Source organism: Saccopteryx bilineata, chromosome 4 (genome assembly GCF_036850765.1).
Source record: "Saccopteryx bilineata isolate mSacBil1 chromosome 4, mSacBil1_pri_phased_curated, whole genome shotgun sequence".
NCBI lineage: Eukaryota > Metazoa > Chordata > Mammalia > Chiroptera > Emballonuridae > Saccopteryx > Saccopteryx bilineata.
In genome coordinates this window covers 241,431,451-241,455,885 of record NC_089493.1, presented here as the reverse complement: position 1 = coordinate 241,455,885, position 24,435 = coordinate 241,431,451, and the positions used below count along the sequence as shown (strand labels likewise).

The 24,435-nt window shown below is 41.8% G+C and overlaps 1 protein-coding gene across 1 annotated transcript in view; it reads left to right on the top strand.

The window, feature by feature from the left end:
* The window catches only part of EPB41L4A (erythrocyte membrane protein band 4.1 like 4A), a 324,982-nt gene that overhangs the window by 100,914 nt on the left and 199,633 nt on the right, over nt 1-24,435 (top strand). The window contains exon 2 of the mRNA XM_066274043.1: nt 11,525-11,629. Coding sequence (XP_066130140.1) covers nt 11,525-11,629 — 105 coding nt within the window. The remainder of the gene's footprint in view (nt 1-11,524; nt 11,630-24,435) is intronic.

The following is a 24,435-nucleotide window of genomic DNA, read 5'->3' as shown; positions in this document are numbered from 1 at the left end:
TATTATTTACAATAGCCAAGATATTTCCAAATGCCCATCAATAGATGAGTGGACAAAAAAGCTGTGGTACATTTACACAATGGAATATTACTTGGCTATAAAAAAGAATAAAATCTTACCTTTTGGGACAGCATAGATGGACCTAGACAGTATTATGCTAAGTAAAACAAATCAGACCATATGATTTCACTTACATGTGGAATCTAAAGAACAATAGAAATGAATAAACAAAATAGCAGTGGACTCATACAGAAGGAGCACAGACCAATAGTTGACAGAGGGGAGGAGATTTGGGGGTTGGGTGAAATAAGTGAAGGGATTAAGAAGTACAAATTGGTAGTTACAAAATTCACAGAGATGTAAATGACAGCATAGGAAATATAGTCAATAATATTATAATAACTATATATGAAGACAGATGTGTTACTTAAAATATTGGGGGGACCACTCTGTAAGTACATGATTGTCTAACCACTATGTTGTACACCTGAAACTAATACAGAGTAATATTGAACGTAAACTGTAGTTGAAATAAAAAAAATTACATGGTGGTTACCAATACTTGGTTTGAGAAGCAGTTATCATTGGTGCCTGAGAAATGTCTCCAAGCTTCTACTTTACCTTATTCTGATGGGCCTGGGGTAAAAATAATTAACATGACTTTTGTTTTCCCAGAGAACTTGGAATCTAATAGGTTGAAATGTAGGTAAAAATATAGCAGTAAATTTTAAAGTCATAATATTAAATAATTTTTGAAGGGGTCATTTCCCTTTGTGAAGGAGTAAACTTTGTGAAGGAGTTTGTCTTGAATGTAATAGTTATTCTGTGCAGTTGATAAAAACCTGCCTTTCTGGTTTGTAGTGTCTTCTTAATCAGCAAAGGTATTATTACTCATTTGAAGAATTCTTTGTTCTGGTTGAAAGTCTCACTGATTTTTTAATAAACTTGTTCTAGTTGGGAGTCTTTCTTAAGATTATAAGCCTCTTATAGCTCTGTTCTTTCCAGAATGATGTTAGTATATCAGTAATAAAAGTAATCTATCTCAATTGGTGAAGATTTAAGTGGCATATGATCCAGAAATAATGTCACAGGCATTTATTTACTCTCATTTAAAAAGTAAATTAATTTTTATAAAATTTAAATGAAGTTTTCCTGAATGGAGTTCTAAAATAAAAAGTCAGTTGTTTTCTTTATTTTCTTTTTAACTGTTTTGTATCTAATCTCTTTTGTTTCCCTGATGATGGAAAACCAAATTTCTCTCATACTTATTTTATTACATAAAGAAAACTACATTTCTATAAGAAGGTTTATCTATAAAAATTTAATAGTGAGCTTCTTTATTTTTTTTTGGTATCTTGTGATTTTCAAATATAAGCTACTGATTCCTTATAAAACCTTTTGAGTCTGAGTCTGTTGGAAATATATGGCACTGAAACAAATGTATGTTTCTTTAAATTAAAAGTAAATTTAAGTAGCTTGGAATCATATAAATACTGAGGTCAGGGTAACTGAATCCATGAAGCTTTCTCTTTGCTTCTTTGGGTTTCACTGGTCAAGAAAAATGGCCATCTTCATTAAGAGGCAGGAAGAGGGTGTAATTCATAGGCCGCCATGTTTCCAGTATCTCACCTCCTCCTTCCTTGTTTGTTGACCCTTAGCATTAATCCAGTAAACTTTTAGGCAGTTCCTACTGTGTGTAAATTATTGGGCTGCCTGAAAAAGAAGTGGTGTGTAGCTCAGTACTTGCTTTCAAAATGTCTAACTATTAGAAAAGTTAAGAAAAATAGAAAATGGCATTAATAAAAGCAGGATAGTGTACATCTCAGAGATGTGCAAAAATGAGACACTTTGTAAGTTCAGTGAAGGCAGAGGTCATAATGAGGTTGAAGGGGTTAAGGTGGGCTTTACGGAGAAGGTGCATTAGAACTGAGTCCTGAAGGGTAAGTGGGGTTTTGACGGTGACAGAGCAGAAGTAGATTTCAGATGAAGAGAACAGTAGACAAGCCAAGGCCCAGTGAGGCCTCGTAATTTCCTTTTCTGACATTTGTGTTGTCATGCAACTCTCAGGTCTCAGTAGTGGAGGTCCATGATGTGTCTAAGGCAATTTTAAAATTTATTCTTCCTTCAAGAAATCCTTGGGCATGTCGCTAAGTGCTACGGTCACAGTTATGTCTCATTTTGTAGCTTCTTAAACATTTCTTCTACAAATGGTCAGAAGGACCTGAAATGGTACTAAATATTATACAATCATATTCACATCTTTCTTTTGCCTGTTACTGAAAGAAATAAAGTTAAGAGACAAATTTTCCTTAAACTTCAAATGAAAGTAACCATCTCACTTAAAAATAAAGCCTGTATCTCAGTGTTCAAGGGACTGGGGTATGTAGCCTTCACACTAGAATTTAATAGTCCTGTCTGCCTGTTCAGAGGACTCAGGAAGAACTCAGATTAAAAAGTCTTAAAGTTACTTTTTGGTGGGGGCGAATGGTAGGTGTGAACTAATGATATGTAAACATGGTCAACAAATTGATAGCTTAGCATCATAGCCCTATTTTGTCTCTGTGTATTTTACTTACTTAACACCCTCTTAGTGCAGGAACCAGATCTACAAAACAACTGCCTCTGTGAGCCAAAAAAGGTAATGACTAGTTTCTATTTGGGTTACTTTGGCTTTTTAAAACTGTCTTTACATAGGTAAAATGTGTACATGGTAAGTAGTCAGATGTACAGAAAAGCTTCAGATGAAAACCAAGTCCTTCCCTGTCTTACTTTGTCGAGTTATAGACGGTTTCTTCTCTGTTGCCCCAGGGCTTCTTCAGGGTCTCATGAGCCAATCAGTGCTCCCCTTAGAGCTTCTTCGCATTGCATTTTGGGTGCATCTTGCTCTCCTCTGGCATTTTTATTAGCATACATTTTTCTATCTTCTGAAGATTAATTATTTGCTGGCATTAATAGGTACTCAATAAATATTTGAATGAATGAAGTTATGTTTCTTTTATCATATCCTTGATGATACTTGTCCTTTTCTTGTAATAAGTCCCCAAACTGGTCTGTTTCTTACTCCTTTTATTTCTAGTTTGTTCTTTGGCTCTTATCTCAGTTCTCTCTTGATTCTTATATATATTTTTTTATTGAGGTATGATTTCTTTTCAACCTGAAGACTTTCAACTTGAATTGCAAAATATAGCCCATAGGCAGTTTTTCATGAGGAACCCGCATGAAGAATGAAATTATCCATGTGTGTAAAAGCAGAAGGCATAATGATGGAATTTGAATTGGGGGCAGGGTGATTGGAAGGTCTCAGGGTAGAACTGGCAGAAATGTGAGCTGATGAAGTGCACCCTTCCCCCCCCAACTGAATGGCTAATTTACTGTTAGCATCACACTTTTCTGAGCCTTGTTATATTACAAGATGACAGATGAGAATGAAGAGTTTCTCATGTATATGTTTGCCTGAAGTAGTGACAGAACTATAGTATTTCTGAAGTTCACCTGGCTGTGTTCCAGTTGCATGTGTAGACACACCCGTAATTTAGAGAAAGCTGTATAGGGAATCATGAGACATCGTATTTTCTCATAGGTCAGCTCTGAAGTCATTGCCTACACTGCATGCTTTCTTTGTGGTTTCTCTGTACAGGATAAGAAATATGCTGAAGGATGATATTTGTAAAGAATTTTCACTGCCAGACTCTATATAAATGCAAAACTGTCACAGAGGATCGACAGACTGTGTTCTGGTATTTTTGGAATGATAGTTTTAAGAAATGGTGATTTCTTCTATGCGTGAAATTTTAGCAATTTCTATGTACTTCCCAAACTACCAAGCTGATTTTTGAAGCTTGCTTTTGTGTATCTTTTTCATGAGTAGAGTGTTATATCTTTTTTATACTTTAGAAATAGACTGTATGTATAAAAATGCTAACAGTTCATGTGGGAGAAGAAGCATAAAATATTTTTTCATAAAGACAACCTTGATTTTTTATATATATATAAAAATTGATTTATAAATGTATATATAAATTGTATATTATATAATACAATTTATATATATATAAACATTCTATATATGTATATTTAAATTATATATATTCTACATATGTGCATTTAAATATATGTATATATCTTATATTTAAATCTGCCCCCACTTCAGTGCTATCCTTTTAATTCATCCTCCTTTTATTTCTGCGGCACTTTTTTACCTGGGATAGAAGAATCAGGCTGGAGTAGCGTGGCTCTACCTGTTCTCCTTATGCTGTCTGTTCCTGTCTGAGCCTGACTGGGAGAAAGGACCTAGAGGAGAGATTAGATCAAGACGAACACTAGCCTCATATGCCAGCCTTCCAGAAATATTTTGAAGTAACAGGGAAAATATGCGTGCATTTTCCACAGCAGCCTGGAAAATAAGAAAGGCTGATCTCACCTGCCCAGAAACTATTAAAAAGAATTCCTGAGACAAAAGGCAAATGTGAAACAATTGAAGGGCAGAACAGTGGAAGGAGGGAGTGATGAATTAAGGATTGCTCCATATTCAGTGGCTATGAATGTATTGGGATTAGGAGGAGACCTAACCAACTGTTCAAGTAATGTCTATAAAACTTGCAAGACGCCTAGTTATTTCCAGTAACTTCCTTTCGTGGTTATTTAGCAAGAATCAACTATTATTGTTTGCAACTGAGAGTTCTGCTTGATTCACTCATATTCCTATGAATAAACTGTTCGTATTTATGATGATATTTATGGTGTACAGATCAAATTCTCTATACTCTTATTCAGGATTTTTACTTGGGACCCTGATTGGTTCTTGGGCTCAGACATACATATTCACTGCTCTCACAGGGCAAGGGAGAGGAGGCTGGTGATTTGCCTGTTTCTACTTAGTACTTCTAAGAATGCTGGGAAATTTGGCTCAAAAATGGGTCACTATTACTCCTTGTCACTGTTGATTTCACTTCTGAGTGAATGAGTTCTCAAGTCATCCTTCATCTCTGCACCACTCACTTAGAAGTCAGAATTTTTGGCTAAAACCAGGTGATGTGTCATGGCCCAGCTGCCAGGTGTTAGGGAGTCTGCCAGGGAATCCTCTCCAGATAGGAAAGGGGCTTGATATTCTATCTTTCCTTTTTTTTTGTATCTTTCTGAAGCTGGAAACGGGGAGAGACAGTCAGACAGACTCCCGCATGCGCCCGACCGAGATCCACCCGGCACGCCCACCAGGGGCGACGCTCTGCCCACCAGGGGGCGATGCTCTGCCCCTCCGGGGCGTCGCTCTGCCGCGACCAGAGCCACTCTAGCGCCCGGGGCAGAGGCCAAGGAGCCATCCCCAGCGCCCGGGCCATCTCTGCTCCAATGGAGCCTTGGCTGCGGGAGGGGAAGAGAGAGACAGAGAGGAAGGAGGGGGGGTGGTGGAGAAATGGGCGCTTCTCCTATGTGCCCTGGCCGGGAATCGAACCTGGGTCCCCCGCACGCCAGGCCGACGCTCCACCGCTGAGCCAACCGGCCAGGGCCAGGGCTTGATATTCTATACCCAGGACAAAAGAACTAAAATGAAAAAAAAAAAGGAACTAAAATGGGAAATTCTCTAATGAGACTATTTGACAGTAGAAACTCTTTTAATATAACTCATAGATGAAAGGGGGGAAAAAATCCTATAATTAACTCAGATTCCCTTAAAGAAGTTGGTAAAATTATCACTTACTCTTGATGAAAAATCAAAAAAGAACAAAACAAAATGAAAAGACAAAAAAAGCAAGAATAAAAGGATCTTTCTGTTCAATAAAAGGTATATACAAAGGGCTATATAGCAGCCATTATACTTAGTGGTGAAATTTTAGAAGCAATTCCATTAAAGTTAGGGAGAAGAGAAGGATGAATGTTCTCATAACTCTCAGTCATCATTTTATTGAGGCCCCAGGCAATGGAGTACGAAAAAGAAAGAAGTATAGAGGAGGCATTTTGAAATGGAAGGACTAGAATACTTACTCTGTAGAAAATGTGGTTGTATGAAAAGACCCCATAGACAAAGTCTTTTTGCTAATACAGGTTCAGCAAAATGTCTGAGAAATAGACCAATGTAGAAAAATCAGTTGCTTTCTAATATACTAGCAGCAGCCATTCAGAAAGTGTACTATACCACTAAAATGATAAAATATCTAAGAGTAGGCTTGTATTAGACTTTTGTTGCTGCGTAACAAATTAGTGAATTAACTATACCCGCATTTATTATCTCACCATTCTGTAGGTCAGAAGTCTAGGATGGCATGGCTGTGTTCCCTGCTCATTCTCACCAGGCTGAAATCAAGGTGTAGGTTGGCTGGGCTCTTATCTGAAGGCTGTGGGGAAGAATCTGCTTCCAGACTCTCTCAGATTGCTAGCAAAACCCCCATCTTGTGGTTGTAGGACTGAAGTTCCTGGTTTTTATTGGCTGTCAGCTGGGTTCCACTCTCAGATCTTTGAGGCTGTTCTCACTGCTTTCTCAAATGGTCCCCTTTACCTTTCAAGTGGCAAGGACTTGCGTGGCTTTAATATCTTTTACTTCCCCTCTGCCTTTCTCTTTTGTTGCAAAAAGTGCTTTGCTTGTAAGGGCCCAAGTGATTAGGGCAGATCTACTTCAATAATTCCCTATATTAAGGCCAACTGTGACATATAATACAATCACAGGGGTGACATTTCATCTGTGCACTGGTTCCAGGGATTAGAGCAGGATATATTTCTGGGGTGGGAGCCATTTAAAAAATTCTGCCTGCCACAAAGCCCAAGTAAAATTGTATAAGACCTACATGAAAAAAGGTATAGGATTTCCTTGAAGGATGTAAAAGAAAACTGTATAATATTCACTTTGAAAATATCGTATCATCTTTCCCTCAAGTCTGTCATTTAAATTTAATTTGTCAAATTCCCAACAGAATTGTTTATTAAATTGGCAAGCTGGTTTTAAACGTCCTTTAGTAGAGAAAAATGTCTAAGAATTGGCAAAGACAATTAAAAAAAATGATGGATCTCAATTGTAGATATCCTCCCCCCCCCCCCCCCCGAAGAAGGAAGGGGCGTAGCCATGAAGTATGGAATAATAAAAGCTTTATTTAGTACAGCGTGCATTGTGCTCCACGATGTTCCCTGGTCCCGGGGACAGATGCCAGAGAAGTCGCACAGGGTGACCCACGTGAGGAATATTTAAAGGGTCTCTAGGGTGGTCGAGCTAACATGACGTGGTGAAATCTCACTGGCTGGCAGACAGTTGCTCTTTTCTAAAGGACTCCTGGGAAGTTTCTTTTGGTGTGCATGGGTGTGGGCAGTTCTAGCCAAAGTTCCCAGGTCTGGTTCCTCACATGACCATCCCCCATTGCTGACCACCCCACATCAACAAATAAAATTAAATTCATTAAAATCTTAGAGGATTGGTCCATGGGATAGAATGAGGGTTCATTTGGTAAATGATCAAGTTATTTCAAATCCAAAGCAATGATGGCCTTTCTGGTAAAAGATGGTGCAGTTGTCTGTCTATTTGGAAACAAAGTTAGGCCCTTATTACAAGCACAAAAATAATTACTAGAGTGAAGAGCTAAATATGCTAAGTAAAATTGTATTAGAAGTACTTGGTAGAATTTGCTCATAAACTTTGGGTTAGAGAATACCTAACCCAAATACTAGGAAATGCAGTTGATTAATAAGCACATGATAGAGCAATCCCCCGCCCCCTTTCTTGCTTAATCAGATTGGAAAATTTTGCTCAGTCCAAATGTTGGCAGGGGTGTGGGGAAACATACTCTCCTTGAATGAAATGTAATGGTCCTTTTGGCAGTGCCTATTGTAATTTTAAAAATGCATATCCTTAAAATGAGTAATTTCCATATTTTTACCCAAGTTGAAGGCATAGGTACTAAACACAAAAACACATTTACTAGATGTGGCATTGTTATGCTAACAACTTAAAAATCCATCATCAAAGTGCTTTTTGTTTATAAATCTAATGAATTTTAAAAAGGGACCAATTAACTCTAACCAAGATAACTTAGAGGAAAACAAAATACTTGTGGGATTTGAAATGGAACTATATTGTCCCAGTGTGTGCTTTATCACCCATTTTATTATACATTTAATGAAAACATTTCTCTGATGTTACAAATGTATTTTCTAAAAGCAGTGCAATATTGAGTACTCACCCTCTACAGTAAGCATGCAGTGTTAAGTCTCTGAGGGAAAATGCAACTGAACAAAGCCCTACTTCATTAATTAACACAATGTGTGACTTCTTGGGGATTTTTTTTACTATCCTATTATATCTGCCAGTGATGGGGCAAAAGAAAGGAAACATCTGTATCTGTGTATATGCCATCGAAATGGATAATTATCAAGATTAATATGGTATGCGGGATAGTGTTTGCTGATTAAATGTTTATTTCATATGTGTGAATAATTGGTATTTAATCTACTAGATGATAAGAATCTTAATTTAATGAATCTGTGTATGGGTCCTGGCTGGGTTATTCAGTGGATAAAGCGTTGACCTAGCATGATACAGGTTGTGGGTTTGATCCCCAGTCAAGGCACATATAAGAAACAGTCAGTGAGTGCACAATTAAATGGAGAACTAAGTGAACAATGAGTTGATGCTTTTCTCTCTCTCTCTCTCTCTCTCTCTCTCTCTCTCTCTCTCTCTCTCTCTCCCCCTCTCTCCCTCCTTTCCTCTGTCTTTCTTTCTCCCTTCCTCTATCTCTCAAGTCAATGGAAAAATTAAGAAAAAGAAATCTGGCCTGACCTGTGGTGGTACAGTGGATAAAATGTTGACCTGGAATTCTGAGGTCACTGGTTCAAAGCCCCGGGCTTGCTCAGTCAACGCACATACAGAGAATAATTACTATGAGTTGATGCTTCCCACTCCCCTCCCCTAATCTAAAAATCAATAAATAGGCCTGACCTGTAGTGGCGCAGTGGATAAAGCGTTGACCTGGAAATGCTGAGGTCGCCAGTTCGAAACCCTGGGCTTGCCTGGTCAAGGCACATATGGGAGTTGATGCTTCCAGCTCCTCCCCCCCTTCTCTCTCTCTGTCTCTCCTCTCTCTCTCTCCCTCTGTCTCTCCTTCTCCTCTCTAAAATGAATAAATAAATAAAAATTAAAAAGATTAAAAAATAAATAAATAAAAATCAATAAATACAATCTAAAAAAATCTGTATGCATTGGGATGGGAAGATGAGAGATGTTAGGCAGATAAAATATATTACGCTCACTTTATTAAAGATGGTGCTGCCCACGTGGAAGCCCATCGCCCAGGTGATGGTATTGGTTGCCCTTCTTGCTTGGGATGGGCATGATTATATTAATGTGTGCTGGGGGTGGGTTGTGGGCAGGCAGGATCCTTGTAGCCTGGGGCTTGGTTTTGGGACTAAGCCTTTCCCACCCTTTTTGATGGGTGGTGCACTCATGAGGAATCCCATTATGCCTCAGATAAGTGACTTTGTATCAGAGACTTCCTTGTTTGTATATTGGATTAAAGGTTTTGAATCTACACTATAAAGTGGGGCAGACCGGGAGATTGCTCTCTCTCAGTTCCTGAGATTAGCATTAGAGATGAGAGCAGAGAAAGGCCATGTGGAGGAGAGGAGAAGCAGCCAAGATGAAGGAGTGCTGAAGGAGAAGCCAGTTTGTGCAGAGTTTGTGTAGAGAGAAGGAGATGGGGAACAGAGGTGAATAAGGCTGGTGAGGTAGCAACCTTTGATTCTAGGAAACTCGGATAAGTCAGTGGCTTTGGGAGCCCTGAATGGAAAGGGAAGTGTTTTCCCACTGTGTATATTTCTTGCCCGCTGGGTGCAAGCTAGGTAAAGCTAATGGCCCACCAGTTCTTGGCTCCATTGTTTCATTACCATCTGTCCGAAGCAAATGCGAACCTGCATGGGCCAGGCGGCTGTGATGGTGGCCCCGGCTACTGGCCATACAAGAGAGTAGATTAGGTGTCAGCATTTACAAAGCAGCCAAGGGGAATGTTTTCTTTTCTTTTTTTTTTTTTTTTATGTTTTTACTTATGTGAAAGAGATATAGTAAAATATTTTCACAACATTAAATTTACATCTTTAATCTATGGGTTTATTAGTGGAGAATTGAAAATAAAAGCTTTGGCTGTTATTTAAATTCTGTATATACTTTATTAGTTATGAGAGTAACACTGTAGGTGCAAATTGCCTTTTTATTTATTTACTTATTTATTTTTTTGTGACAGAGAGAGAGAGACAGATAGTGACAGACAGACAGGCAAGGAGAGAGATGAGAAGCATTAATTCTCTGTTGGGGCACCATGGTTGTTCATTGATTGATTTCTCAGATGTGCCTTGACCAGGGGGCTACAGCGGAGTGAGTGATCCGTTACTCAAGCCAGCGACCTTGGGCTTCAAACCAGTGACCTTTGGGCTCAAGCCAGCAACCATGGGATCATGTCTATGATCCCACCTTCAAGCCAGCGACATTGCGCTTAAGCTGGAGAACCTGTGATTAAGCCGGATGAGCCTGCTCTCAAACTGGCAATCTCGGGTCTTCGAACCTGGATCCTCTGTGACCTAGTCTGATGCTTTATCTACTGTGCTACCACCTGGTCAGGCACAAATTGCTTTTTTTTTTTTTTTTGTATTTTTCTGAAGCTGGAAACGGGGAGAGACAGTCAGACAGACTCCCGCATGGGCCCTACCGGGATCCACCCAGCACGCCCACCAGGGGCGACGCTCTGCCCACCAGGGGGCGATGCTCTGCCCCTCCGGGGCGTCGCTCTGCTGCGACCAGAGCCATTCTAGCGCCTAGGGCAGAGGCCAAGGAGCCATCCCCAGCGCCCGGGCCATCTTTGCTCCAATGGAGCCTTGGCTGTGGGAAGGGAAGAGAGAGACAGAGAGGAAGGGAAGAGAGAGACAGCGCCCATTTGCTTCTCCAATGTGCCCTGGCCGGGAATCGAACCCAGGACCCCCGCACGCCAGGCCGACGCTCTACCGCTGAGCCAACCGGCCAGGGCCACAAATTGCTTTTTAAAGTGAAAAAATTGTGGAATTTTAACCAAAACAAATATTTTTTAAAATGAATTTATTAGATGCTCTTTATATAAAAGATTATTAAAATAATTTTGTCCTGTGGTCATGGAAGGAGACTACTTGGGGTGGTGAACACACAATACAGTGTAATGTGTTGTAGAATTGTGTACCTGAAAGCTGTATAATCTTTTAACCAGTGTCACCCCAATAAATCCAATAAAAAGGAAAAAAAATTTTCTGAAGATAATTTAAAATTCCATCAGAAAATAAGTTTATATTAATTTAAAACCCACTATAACTTTAAGATTGTTTTCCAAAGCAATTTCTGTAGTACACTTTACTTAAAAACCCCATTTTTCTTTTTAGCTGACGCAAAACATCTAGAAGGACCTATGGGCTAATAAAATTACTCCTGTTGTAAGCAGAGCTAATAAAGGATGAGAATTGTGGCTGTGTTCCACTGAGAATGACAAAATACCTTGTTAAAGATAAAAAGTAAAACTGTGAATTATTTTTGCAGAAGTCAACGAAAGGTTCCATTGTCCTTGACCATGTATTCCGCCACATAAACCTTGTGGAGATAGATTATTTTGGGCTGCGTTACTGTGACAGAAGCCATCAGACAGTGAGTACAATGACTTCATATTGAACTTTTCTGGTTATAAATTTTACTCTATCTCTGGTCTTTCCTGCTCTGGTTTTAAGTGGTTAGAATCCTTGTAAATGAAATGACTTTGAAAACCTTAAACATGTTTTCCCTAGCTAATTTCTATACATTTTTTTTCCTTTTGCCAAAAGTCTGCAGAGTTGCAGGATTCACTCATATGTGTGTACTTCTCTTTAAAGATGGTTTACCTGGCTTCCATTTTTTCAACCACATCATAGAGCATACTTTCCATTTGTGCTCTTAAGAGAACTGAATCAACCATTTAATGTGTTATGTGACAGATATTATTGCCCTTTAAGAAAGCAAATGGTTAAAGAGAAGAAATATATACAGTATAAAAAGGTGGCTATCTAAGCTTAGAAGTTGGATGAGCCATTATAAAATGAAATAAGTAGGGGTTTTCAGTCATAAGCTTGATGGATTAAGAGTAGTCAAGGTAACCAAGCTTTTGGTGTGTGATGTCAATTGTTCACAAGGGTTTAATTCAGAACTTCTTTCTGACTGTTGAATGATGGCTACAGAGTTACTAAAAAACTCACCCTATTGGTTAGTATGAATTCTATATGGTTATATGCCTGAGAAGCTGTTTCTTAGATGATACATAGAAGACTTTGAAGGTCATGATTTTGAGGTACAAAAGGATATTCATTAGTGAGTTTTGTTTTAAGATCTAATTAAGATCTTAACCCCAGATAGACACTGTCTTATTACATAAAATGCATATGCTTACCTTAAAAATACCTATTTCACTTAGAACCTTTTACTTTTGAATAAGATCTTAACCTCAGACAGACACTGTCTTATTATGTAAAATGCATATGCTTACCTTAAAAATACCCTATTTCACTTAGAACCTTTTACTTCTGAAGCTGCTTACCTCCTGCTGAAATACAGGTTTCCTCTTCTTCCTTCATCAGTTCGCCCAGTCTCCCCCAGGCCATGGGGGGGGGGGTGTCTACTCACTCAGTGAGGTACACAACTGGCCAAGTGGTGTATCCCTGCCCAGGCCCCAGGAACGAGCTCACATGAGAAGAGGCAGGCCAATGGAATGTTACTGGTCGGGATACCTTGTGATTCTTCCCGAGCGCATTCCGCAACCAGTTCTGTTTCCTGGGAGGATTTCACAAAGCAGGCATAAAAAGTTGGGTGTGTCAGTTAGCTCTCCCTAGAGAGGAGCGGCTTCCTAAAGGCAAGCAGTCATTGAATGCACACTTCAAAGAAAGGGAATGGCACAGGCAGAAGTTCAGTGAATTCTGTCCCGTCCAGGCCCTACGTCAGTGTAGCAGAACTGTAGGTCTGTTCTGAAAGATTAGATTGAAGGCTGTAGGAGATATCTTGCATTATATTCATATTTTTGAAATAGCATTTTTCCTAACAGAAAAAAATAGTTTCCTGATCTTATCTGGTACGTCAGACCTTGCCTGGGAAGATTGACTGTCTTGCTAAAATTATAAAGACCTTATCTGTCTTTTCTTTTTTTCCTTTCCAAAGGGGGAAATATGTGAAAAGCTGGAGAATTTCAAACAATGGCCTGTATCATTACAAAAGAATTAGCAGTTGATGTGGATAGTTCATTCAGAGTTTATAGGACTTATACTAACTGCCTCTCTCCCCCAATTTTTTTCTAACCTTTATTCCTAAAGTTTGTCATTTGTGATAGTGTTTGCAACATAAGTGTTTTAGGAGAAAATAAATTACACAATTAGAAGGGGAGAGCTCTTAAGTAATTCTTTTAATCAGGTGTGTAAATCACATGAAAAAATGGAATGTTAGTTTTTACCTCCTGAATTCTTTTCTGGTGAACTCAGATAAAATAGAGGTGATTTGTAAACATTGCTTAATCTTTGCATCTTCAAATGTCCACTTGTCCTATGTTCCCTTTCATTGTGGGAAGGTATGAGAATAAGGTAATGAAAATTTGCCCTTCCTCCAGGTGACCCTTGGGTCACAGCACACTGTTCCGGAGGGCTGATTGGGCGCATCTGGGCAGGTGCACATGACTCAGTTCCTGACTCACTTCTCTGGGCTACCATGGCAGAATGTAGGGTATCTCTCAGGAGAAGCTCAGGCAGGTGGTTCACTCTGTCAGTGCGGCCACCCATGGCCCAACTTGAAGTATCTAGTGAAGTTGTCAATAAACCCAAATTTATGTTTTCCTATCTTCTCTCTATATTCATAGGAGTTCTGCATATCCCATCACTGCTTAATGTAAATATCTCATAGTTACTTAAAGTAAGTAAGAATTTAAAGAATAACCAACTATATATTGGAATGACACAGGACATGGTAAAAAATATTTGCATTAAAAATATAGTAATTGTGCCTGACCCAGTGGTGGCGCAGTGGATAGAGCGTCTGACTGGGATGCGGAGGACCCAGGTTCAAGACCCCGAGGTCGCCAGCTTGAGTGCAGGCTCATCTGGTTTGAGCAAAAAAAACCTCACCAGCTTGAGCTCAAGATTGCTGGCTAGAGCAAGGGGTCACTCAGTCTGCTGTAACTCCCCGGTCAAGGCACATGTGAGAGATCAGTCAGTGAACAACTAGGGAGCCTGTAAGGCCAGGAACTGCCATCGTGGCCATTCACATGCAGGTTCCCATTGGATTCAGGCAGACGGTAAAGAAATGGCGGAGTCGGAGGATGGTGGGCCATCCTATTTAATGGTGTCTCACCAAGACAGGCAAACCACAAAAGAAGATAAGGGAAAAGCAGAAAATCAGCTTTTCTCATGAAGGGCAAGGGATCAGGGAAGCCCCTGCAATTGTGATAGCAGGAACTGTGTGAGCAAACTCCTGGTCTGTCCCACTTTATAGTGTAGAAAACCAAAATCCCTTAATCCAATATACAAACAAGGAAGTCTCTGATACAAAGTCATTTATCCGAGGCATAATTGGATTCCTCATGAGAGTGCACCACCCAGATCATACAATCAGTCAAGGGTGTGGGGAAAAGCTTAGTCCTAAAACCAAACCTTAGGCTACAACGACCTGGCCTCTCTCTCTCTCTCTCTCTCTCTCTCTAGAGAGAGAGAGAGAGAGAGAGAGTAATTGCCTGGTCTATGGTGGCACAGTGGATGGAGCCTCAACCTTGAATGCTGAGGACTCTGGTTTGAAACCCTGGGCTTGCTTGGTCAAGGCACATATGATAAGCAAGAAATGAACAACTAAAGTGAAGCAACTATGAGTTGATACTTCTTGCTTCACTCCCCTCCTCTCTGTAAAATCAATAAATAAAATCTTAAAAAATATATAGTAATTATTTCTGTAAATGTGCATTTCTGTTTATTAGATTGGATTTTGTGTATTGCTTTGCTTTTTTCAGCACTCAAAAGTTTATTTTTAACGGGGAATGCCTTTGTAACAATCTAGAGTATAATTAAAATCTATCTAGAGAAGTCTTTGAGGCTCTAAGAAGGACCACTTAGGTCAACTCTTGAGGCAAATAAAAGGAGGAGCTTTGGGGATAAAAGGGAATGAAGGCAACAAGGAAGAAGAGATGGCTCACTTGTTAGTGAAAAGCTCTAGACTTTCCCTTCCATTAGCAGAGGATCCTGCTTTGGGGCTACGCCCCATACACTGGTGGGGGCAGAGATGGGGTGGGGCTGGGTAGCTTGTAAGCTGCAGCACTGCTAGTCACCCCACAGCACTGCTAGTCAGCCAGTTATGGCCAAAGTACATGCAAAATGTAAACACTTGAGCTGGACTGGCTGCTGCTGAAGGGTCAGGGAGGTATAGTGCATGTGGCCTGAGAAGATGGGCAGCTACCCTGGAGAAATAAAGAACATCAGGCCTGATGGTGGTCTCACATGGCAGTGAGCTTGAATGTCCCGGAGTATCAAAATGTTTCATCACTACCGATCACCATCATTGTCATCAGTGCAATAGGCACTATTGAAGATTTTCTGTATATTGTCACTGCCTGCTTATAACACCTGTACACATTTGATTCTATTATCCTACCATTAGAGATGAAGAAATGGAAGCTAAATAGGTTAAGCAGCCTCCCCAAGGTCATATAACCATCAAGTATTAGGACCAAAATTCAAATTCAGGTCTTCATGTTTCTAAGACGTTGCAACCACTATAGTATCAGGACTGGAATGCAAGTAAGACAAGAAGGCTCTGCATGCTTAGGATACTAAGGGATTCTTTCTGTGCAATTGACATATCAATGTTGAGAGGAGTTAAATGGCATTTCACAATAAGCTAACTTCTCAGATTGACCTTGAGGTAAGAGAATGGTTTATTTTGGCCTTTGCTTGTGGGCTCATGGATCCTTTCGCACTTCTTTAACGAGTGCCTGATATGTGTAGGCCTTCTTTGTTTTTCACATAGTCTCAGGAATTTTAGGGAAGAGGAATTTACTGCCTGGAATATTAAATGGAAAAATAAGAATTTTATTAAATTTTAACTGGGAAGTTCATGTAGCAAATACATTAATTCAGGTGTTTCCTATATGTAAAGAGAAGCAGCTAGACAAAATTAAACCTTGTTAAAGCAAACTGCTCTCTAAGGAGCACAACTGACATGATTTGGAACACACTGGGCCCCATAATTTTTATTTTTAAAGATTTTATTTATTGATATTTAGAGAGAGAAGAGAGAAAGAGCGGGGCTCGGGAGGAGCGGGAAGCACCAACTTGTAGTAGTTGTTTCTTGTGTGTCCCTTGACCAGGCAAGCCCAGGGTTTTGAACCAGCCACCTGAGCATTCCAGGTTGATGCTTTATCCACTGCGCCACCACAGGTCAGATTGGGCTCCATCATTTCTTTACTTCTCAGATAGGGTCTGTAAAAGGATCCCTAGACAATATAAACAGTTCTTTATAAAAACACGTTCATTGAGACTGAATCAATACAGCAGGGCCGCGTGTGTTAACCTGGGGTTACTTTTATAAAGCAATCTTTTAAAGATGCACCATGAAGTCCACATACCTGAAGTTCCTTTTTCCAAAGGCAAACATGAAAGCATTTACCCTGGGCATAGAGCCTACTTTCTGTCCTGCTCTGGCCCTTGTCATCAGGTTCTTCCTTGATCCAGCTGGTCTGTTATATCAGGGCCGTGGTCTAGCTTGGAGAAAATTCCAGCCTGATTTAAGGTGGCTGTGAAGCACTCTGTCATAGGGATTTTAAAAACACACATGGGAGTCAGAGAGATCCAGGTCTGCTCCATGGTCCTGCCACTTCATGGTTGTCGGTATTTAAAATTCTCAGAAAGCAGCTGTGTTAGGCTTGCTCACTGGTTTACTGGCTGCAGGTACTTTGTCTGCTTAGTGCATGAGCATGTGGCAGAGGCACGTGTACACAGCCTATGGAAGGCTATGGGTGCTTGTGCTCAAGGAGGATTGCAGATGGCGGATTGTGGATTGCCTGCCTGCCACTGTGAGGGGCCATTTTTGCTGTTTGTTTGCCAGAGAAGAGGTTTTCCCCTGCCTGTTTGCTCATCTGCCATTATGAGACTATTAAGTGGTAATGGCCCAACACTTCCTGGCTCCACAGTTTCTCTACCATCTGCCTGAATTCAGTGAGAACCTGCCTGGCCTTGGCCACCGGCATTACATCTGGTGCAGGTCGGTATGGAGCTGCTGACACCCTTGAAGAGTGGGGTAAAGGAGTGGTCCTTGTTCTCCAGCATATGGTTCCCCATGGCTGTACTTTTGGGGACTATCAGCGGGGTATTTTTTACAATCCTTTGAGAAAAAACCAAGAGCTCTGTGTAAGAAGCTGCCCAAGGTTGAGAGCTCCAGGGTGAGTTGCAATGAGCGGCCATGATGGTGTGAGCTGGAATGGTCACTGGAGAAAGAGTTGCAGGTCTGAGAGCTGCAGGTCAGGCTACAGGCTGAGATCTAGCAATGGTATGAACTGGAACGAGCACTGGAGGAGGAGGCTGACCAGGTTCGAGAGCTGCAGTGTGAGACACAGGCTGAGCACCAGTGGCACCTGGAACTGGAACAGTTTCTGGAGAAGGAGTTATGGGTTCATGAGTTGCAGTTTGCCCTGGCAGTGACAGCTGCTGGACAAACAACTGCAGGTTCAAGAGCTCCAGTCTCGAGGCCAAGAGCCGGCAGCTGCAGGAGCTGGAGTGGGCACAGGAGACAGAGCTGCATTCATGACAGCAGAGTGGCTCTGAGTTGGCAAGAGCAGATGTATGCTACTCCTCCCTTTCTGAAGGGGAGGCTTGGGCTGAAACTGCCATCTGCAGACTCAGAGCCTGGCCAGTGGTTGCCAAGAAGGTAAAAGCCCAGCAGCCAAGAGTCCCTCAGGGGCAGGCACACCCCCCTCCACAGGCAGTGGAGCACTCTGTGGTCAGCTCTGCACCCAGGTAGAGCTGATGGAGTTGGGGGCACAATTCAGATAGACACCCACCGAGCTCCTGGCAGCCTGGTTGCTGAGGTTGTGAGACATAGGGGGTGGATGGCATCATGCTCTCTGGAACAGAGATGGATTATAAGGCCATGAGAGCTGCTGCCTGTGCTGCCCCTGAGTAACAGGAGAAATGGGCCAGTAAATGGTACAGAGGTTTGGGTAGATTTGATGCGGCTGGGGTGGATAGTGAGAGACTGGGTGGCAAGCCTAATAAAGTCCTGTTAAAGCTTTGGCAGCAGCTTAAGCTGCAAAAGAGGTTCCAGCCACTGAAAAAGTGGGGAAAGTGGATGGCCCCGGCAGCTGCCAGGTAAATGGCTGGCGTTCGGCTTGCAGAGTTGCAGGGTTACTTGTTGGAGACAGCTGTGGAAGAGGAGGATCACCAAGACCCGTTATCCCAGTTTGAGTAGGGGAAGGCTGAGGGACCCATCTAACATGGATGGGAAGGGCCCCATGTGAAATTGGCAATCCACTGGTCTCTTTCTAATGTGCAGCAGGTGTTGGCATTAAAAGGTAATAGGTGCTTTTCTGCAGCAGCAGTAAGAGAACTGTCAAAGTGGCACAGGCCTTGAAATTGTTTGACCCTCCCAGGCCCTGTGAGCTTGGACCTCTAAGGGGTTTGGATGGAGCTTGTGGCAATGGACAGAGAGCTTATGGAAAGGCACTGAGGTCCGTTAATAAAGAGCTGTATGGCTAGTTGCCTGTAACGGACCTTTACCTTGGTGATTTGCACAGACAGCTGCACTGTCTATTGTGGACTGATCATTGAACAGTGTAATAGACTCTCGGACTGCGACCAGAGGGGGCACCAGCTCCCTTGCTGGATGGACATACCTCTTGTGGACTGTACTATGAGAGACCCTGGTGGGGGAGCACGGCACCTGTGGACGCCCTCCTGTACCAGGAAGCTGCTCCCACCCAGTTGCAGGGACGCACTAGGACATTTTCTTCAAAGGACAGAGCCCTAGACTTTACAGGCCTTCCCACCGACCATGGGGTAGGGAGTTAGAGGTGGACCTTGAGTTAACTCCCTGGGCAGAGTGATCAGGGAGACATTGTGAAGGGCACCTTTGTAATTGTCATTTTTGGTAATACCTTATGTCTTTGTAATTTGGTTGCTGTTGTCTGTACCGTTTATGTTTATGTAACGTACCTCACTCCTTGCACAGGGACCATCGCGGAAGATATCTCTCACACAAATTATGAAGTGAGCAATGCTAAAGGGGTGGAATGTTGAGAAAACAGCTGTGTAAGGCTTGCTCACTGGTTTACCGGCTGCAGGCACTTTGCTTGATTAGTGCTTGAGCACGTGGCAGAGGCACGTGTGCATAGCCTATGTAAGGCTATGGGTGCTTGCGCTCGGGAAGGCTTGTGGATCGCAGTTTCTGGGTTGCCTGCCTGCCACTGTGAGGGGCCATTTTAGCTGTTTGTTTGCCAGAGAAGAGGTATTCCCTGCCTGTTTGCTCGTCCTGTTTGGAGAGACTATTAAATAGTAATGGCCGAATGCTTCCTGGCTCCACAGTTCTTCTGCCATCTTCCTGAATCCAATATGAACCTGCCTGGCCTCAGCCACTGGAATTACAACTGACCATTAATTCAAAGCAGCAGAATTTCCCAAAAGTTTGCTCTCTTCAGTTCATTCTAGGACTGCCCATCACCAGTTTAGTTGCCAGTTCAGCAGGAACACCATCTCATTCTCCTCACAGTGAATGAGGCTCAGCTTGGTGAATCTTTATTCTGAATGGGCACTAACTCTGCCTGTGCTATGTGTCCTAATTCCTAGCACCTGTGAACAGTCTCTTTACAAGGGAAAAAGCCTTGCAGGTGTGATTAAGGATTGCATAATGGAGAGAGTATCCTGGATTAACCAGGTGAGATTAATATAATTCCAGATGGGTTTTTTTTTTTTGTGTGTGTGTGTGACAAAGAGACAGACAGAGGGACAGATAAGGACAGACAGGCAGGAAGGGAGAGAGATGAGAAGCATCAATTCTTCATTGCGGCTCCTTAGTCTCCTTAGTTGTTAACTGATTGCTTTCTCATATGTGCCTTGACCGTGGGCCTTCAGCAGACCGAGTGACCCCTTGCTCAAGCCAGCGACCTTGGGCTCAAGCTGGTGAGCTTTGCTCAAACCAGATGAGCCTATGCTCAAGCTGGAAACCTTGGGGTTTCAAACCTGGGTCCTCTGCATCCCAGTCTGTTGGGCAGATAAAATATATTATGCTCACTTTGTTAAAGATGGCGCTGCCCACGTGGAGGCCCGTCGCCCAGGTGATATTAATGTGTGTTGGGGGCGGGCTGTGGGCAGGCAGGATCCTTGTAGCCTGGGGCTTGGTTTTAGGACTAAGCCTTTCCCACCCTTTTTGATGTGGGGTGGATTTTGTATCAGAGACTTCCCTATTTTGTATATTGGAGTAAAGGTTTTGATTTCTGCACTATAAAGTGGAGCAGACCAGGACCTTGCTCTCTCTTGGTTCCTGAGATTAGCATTAGAGGAGACAGCAGAGAACAGAGAGCAGAGAAAGGCCACATGGAGGAGGCCAGGAGAAGTAGCCAAGATGGTGGAGTGTTGAGTGAGAAGCCAGTTTGTGCAGAGTTTGTGCAGGGAGAAGGAAGGAGATGGGGAACAGAGGTGAATAAGTCTGGTGAGCTAGAAACCTTTGATTCTAGGAAACTCGGATAAGTCAGTAGCTTTGTGAGCACTGAATGTGAGTGGGTTTTGGAGCCCAGTGTGTGTTTTTACTTGCCCGGCTAGGTGCAAGCAAGGATTAAAAATGATGGCCCACCAGTTTTTGGCTCCATACCAACTGTCCGAATCCAATGCAAACCTGCATGGGCCAGGCAGCTGTGATGGTGGCCCTGGCTACTGGCTTTACACAGTCCAATGCTCTATCCACTGTGCCACCACCTGGTCAGGTAACTTGACATGGTTAAAAAGAGAGCTGATTAGCATTTAGTTTTTTTCTTATGGGCTCTAATCTCCTGACCGCTTTACCTACTAAAGGTCCCCCTTCCAAATGCCATCACATTGGAATTAGAATTTCAACATAAGAACTTTATGCAACCTGACCAGGCGGTAGTGCAGTGGATGGAGTGTTGGCCTGAGACTCTGACCCAATTTTGATACCTCGAGGTCACCAGCTTGAGTGTGGGCTTAACTGGCTTCATTGTCCGCTCATCCAGCTTGAGTGCAGGCTCACTGACTTGAGCATGGGGTTGCTGGCTTGAGTGTAAGATCATAGATATGATCCCATGGTCCCTGGTTCGAGCCTAAATGTCACTGGCTTGAAGCCCAAGTTTGCTGGCTTGAGCAAAGAGTCACTGGCTCGTCTGGAGCCTCTTGCTCAAGGCACATATGAGAAAACAATGAACAGCTAAGGTGCCACAAGTATGAGGTAATACTCTCATCTCTTTTCCTCCTTGACTCTCTCTCTTCCTCTCTCTCTCTCGCTAAAAAAAGGGGAAAAAAAGAATTTTTTTGTGGACACAGTCTGTTGCACTAAGTGAGACGATTTTGGACTAATGTCTTTTGTAATTGGAAGATAATAAATTTCTGTTAACAGCAGCAGAAAGAAACTAATGTATATGGTAACAGTGGAAAGCTGTTTGTCTTGTTGCCCAGGGGAAGTCTGAGGGCTTTCTTGTTTGGGTTTAGCACGTTAGGCAGACACCCAAAATGCTATCACTTTCCCTGAGTCAGGGTGGCATGTAGCCTTCCACGGATGTTCAGCACTTCTGTGATTAGGGCTGTGTGTACACCCTCATATGTCTCTAAACAATATTAGTTACTGCTTTCAAGTTATTTAGGTTCCTTATTACAAGAGAAAGATGGTGAGGTGTGTTAATGATAGGCAGAGAATTGGAATTACAATGCAGACTTCACTTTTAAGAACTGGGCGAATTTGAAATGCTCTGAGTCTAGAATGGATGTGAGCCATCTTTCTGGGTGTTCAGAAGTTACTATAAGTGGAGTGTGATGTGGTGGAACAGATAACTGTCTTTGAAGTCACAAGATAAGTCTGAGTCCTATATCTGTTCCTAATGAATGGCCAAGTCACTCTAATTGTTCTGAATCTTGAGAATAATAATACCTCCCTATTCCCAACTCTCAAGATTAGTATAGGACCAAATTAGATAACTCGTGAAAGCTTTTTGTAGATTATAAGGTGTTAAACATTTAGAAGGCTTTTTCCTATTGAAACTAGGATGAAGGAAAATATTCCTGGTGATTTTTTTAGAGGTGGGTAGAGAAAAGGAGGAAACAGGATGGAGTAAAGAAGAGAGAAAATCCAACTCTAGACTCTTAAATACCTATGGAGATTTTCAAAGGTGAGTTTTGTTGATATTGAAAGCCACAATAAGGATAAATGTGATATCCTCTACTACTTGAGGCTTTAAAATTAGTAGTTGTAATCATGTCTTGTTTTACTGTTAGCAGTTAAGACTCCTTTACAACTTATTCCTTCAAGGGCAGACGTTCTTTATAATTAAGGCTTTTCTCAGAATACGGAATCGCGGTTCACCTGGCTTTGAGGGTCAGCCTGGTGGATCTCCTGCTCTGTGACCTGAGTAGTCAAAGGAGAAATGTCACATGTAGCATACACTTGTAGCTAGCACATTCATAGCCCCTTCCTCTAATGAACTCTTCACTCTTCACCAGTACTGTAAAAGAAATAATATACACGGAGCCACTTTAAAATGGAGCTGGATTGGAGCTGCTATCCCAGAGGAAGTGCCTCCCATGTCTTACTCTTTAACCTTTGGGAATGTTAAAACTGGGCAAAATGACCTTTGGACTGCGCCTGAAGTAGCAATGTATCCCAAACAACTGTTTGCAAAGATAATAAGAAAGCAGATATTATGACTAATGGACTGGAAATTAAAAACATTCTTTAGAGGTAACATCATCACTGTGTTAACTTATCTGCACTTACAGAAATGCCTTCCTTCACTGATGTAATTGTCATTGTTCCTGTCCATTTTCTCATAAATAACTTTGCCTCCTAATTGGAACACTGTTTGGGTTTCTGTCTGAATCAGTGTTTCCAGAATAGTATTTTTTTTTATCTCAAATTTTTGTTGCCTTTCACTTTGTCCTTTTAATTTTAGGTTAACAAGACAGTAAAAGCAATCATAGAACACCTTCCCAACTTGTTGACCCCCTCCATACAGACTTGGTCGCTTCGTACACATCCTTTCCTCTCCTCCCAGGGAAGAGCCCCAGTGCTCTGACCGGGCTCTTACCACCTCTCACTTCTGCGTCTCCAGCCCTGGCCTCCCCACTCCCTCTTGCCCATCAGGGTTGAGGCATGTTTAAATCTCTCCCATTTAAAACCGCCCTTCCCCCACTGCCACACCCTACTGTGTCTGGTGCCGTATTGACTCTCTGTGTCACCCGGGGGCTCCAGAAAGTCTCACTCAAAGTCATTGCCTCCACTCAAATCCATTCATTCCAGAGCTTCTCACCATTCAGCTTTCCTGCCTGTCATGCCACCGAAACTGTCCTTAGGCCTCTAGTTGCTAAATTCTGGTGACACTTTCAGCTTAACCTTTCTGTTGCATTGGCCCTAGTGACTCACTCCTTGAAATCTCCTCTCTGCTCCTAATGATAACACTTTCTCCATATTTTCCTCTTTTCAAGTTACTTTTTTTTTCTGGTTATTCCTAATCTGTCTTCCTTATAATCACTTCTCTGCCTATTTCATAAGATGTTGCTATTCACCAGGATTTTATTCTTGATACTTTTACATTCTAACTGGGTACAGGCTCACATACATTTAATGCTATCTCTTCTGTGGCACTATTTGTCTCTGAAATAATTAAGTACAAGCTAGGATCTGGCTGGTTGCTCAGTCAGTTAGAGCACCATACATCAAGGTCGCAGGGTCCATTACTGGTCAGAGAACATTCAAGAGTCAACTCTGTTTCTCTCTCTCTCAAATCAATTAAAAAATATTCAAAAACAAATAAACTGTGCATATATTTGTGTCCTCCCCTTTGCCCCAAGTGCTCTGGGTGTTAGTGAGCAGTAATGGTACTTGTCCATTGAGCAGCAGCAGGCTGCTCTGCCGTGAGTTATGCTGGTCTTCTTTGCATCCTGATTTATTGTGTTGTGCATCATGATTGAGATTTTACTTTCTGTAACTGCAGGTTCTGGCAAACACCCATAATGACTGATGAGATGTATATAAATAATAATGTAAGTCCTCTTGCAAAGAAAGAAAGGGAGTTTATCAGGCTGGATTATTACCATATTTCCCCATGTATAAGACTCGCCCTTTTTCGAAAAATTTGGCATCTAAAAACTGGATGTGTCTTATACAGTGGTTGTAGATATTTTACTTGCACTTCCTGCTTTTTTTGTGCTTGTTTTTGCACTCATCATTTAAGACAGTGATTTGTCATC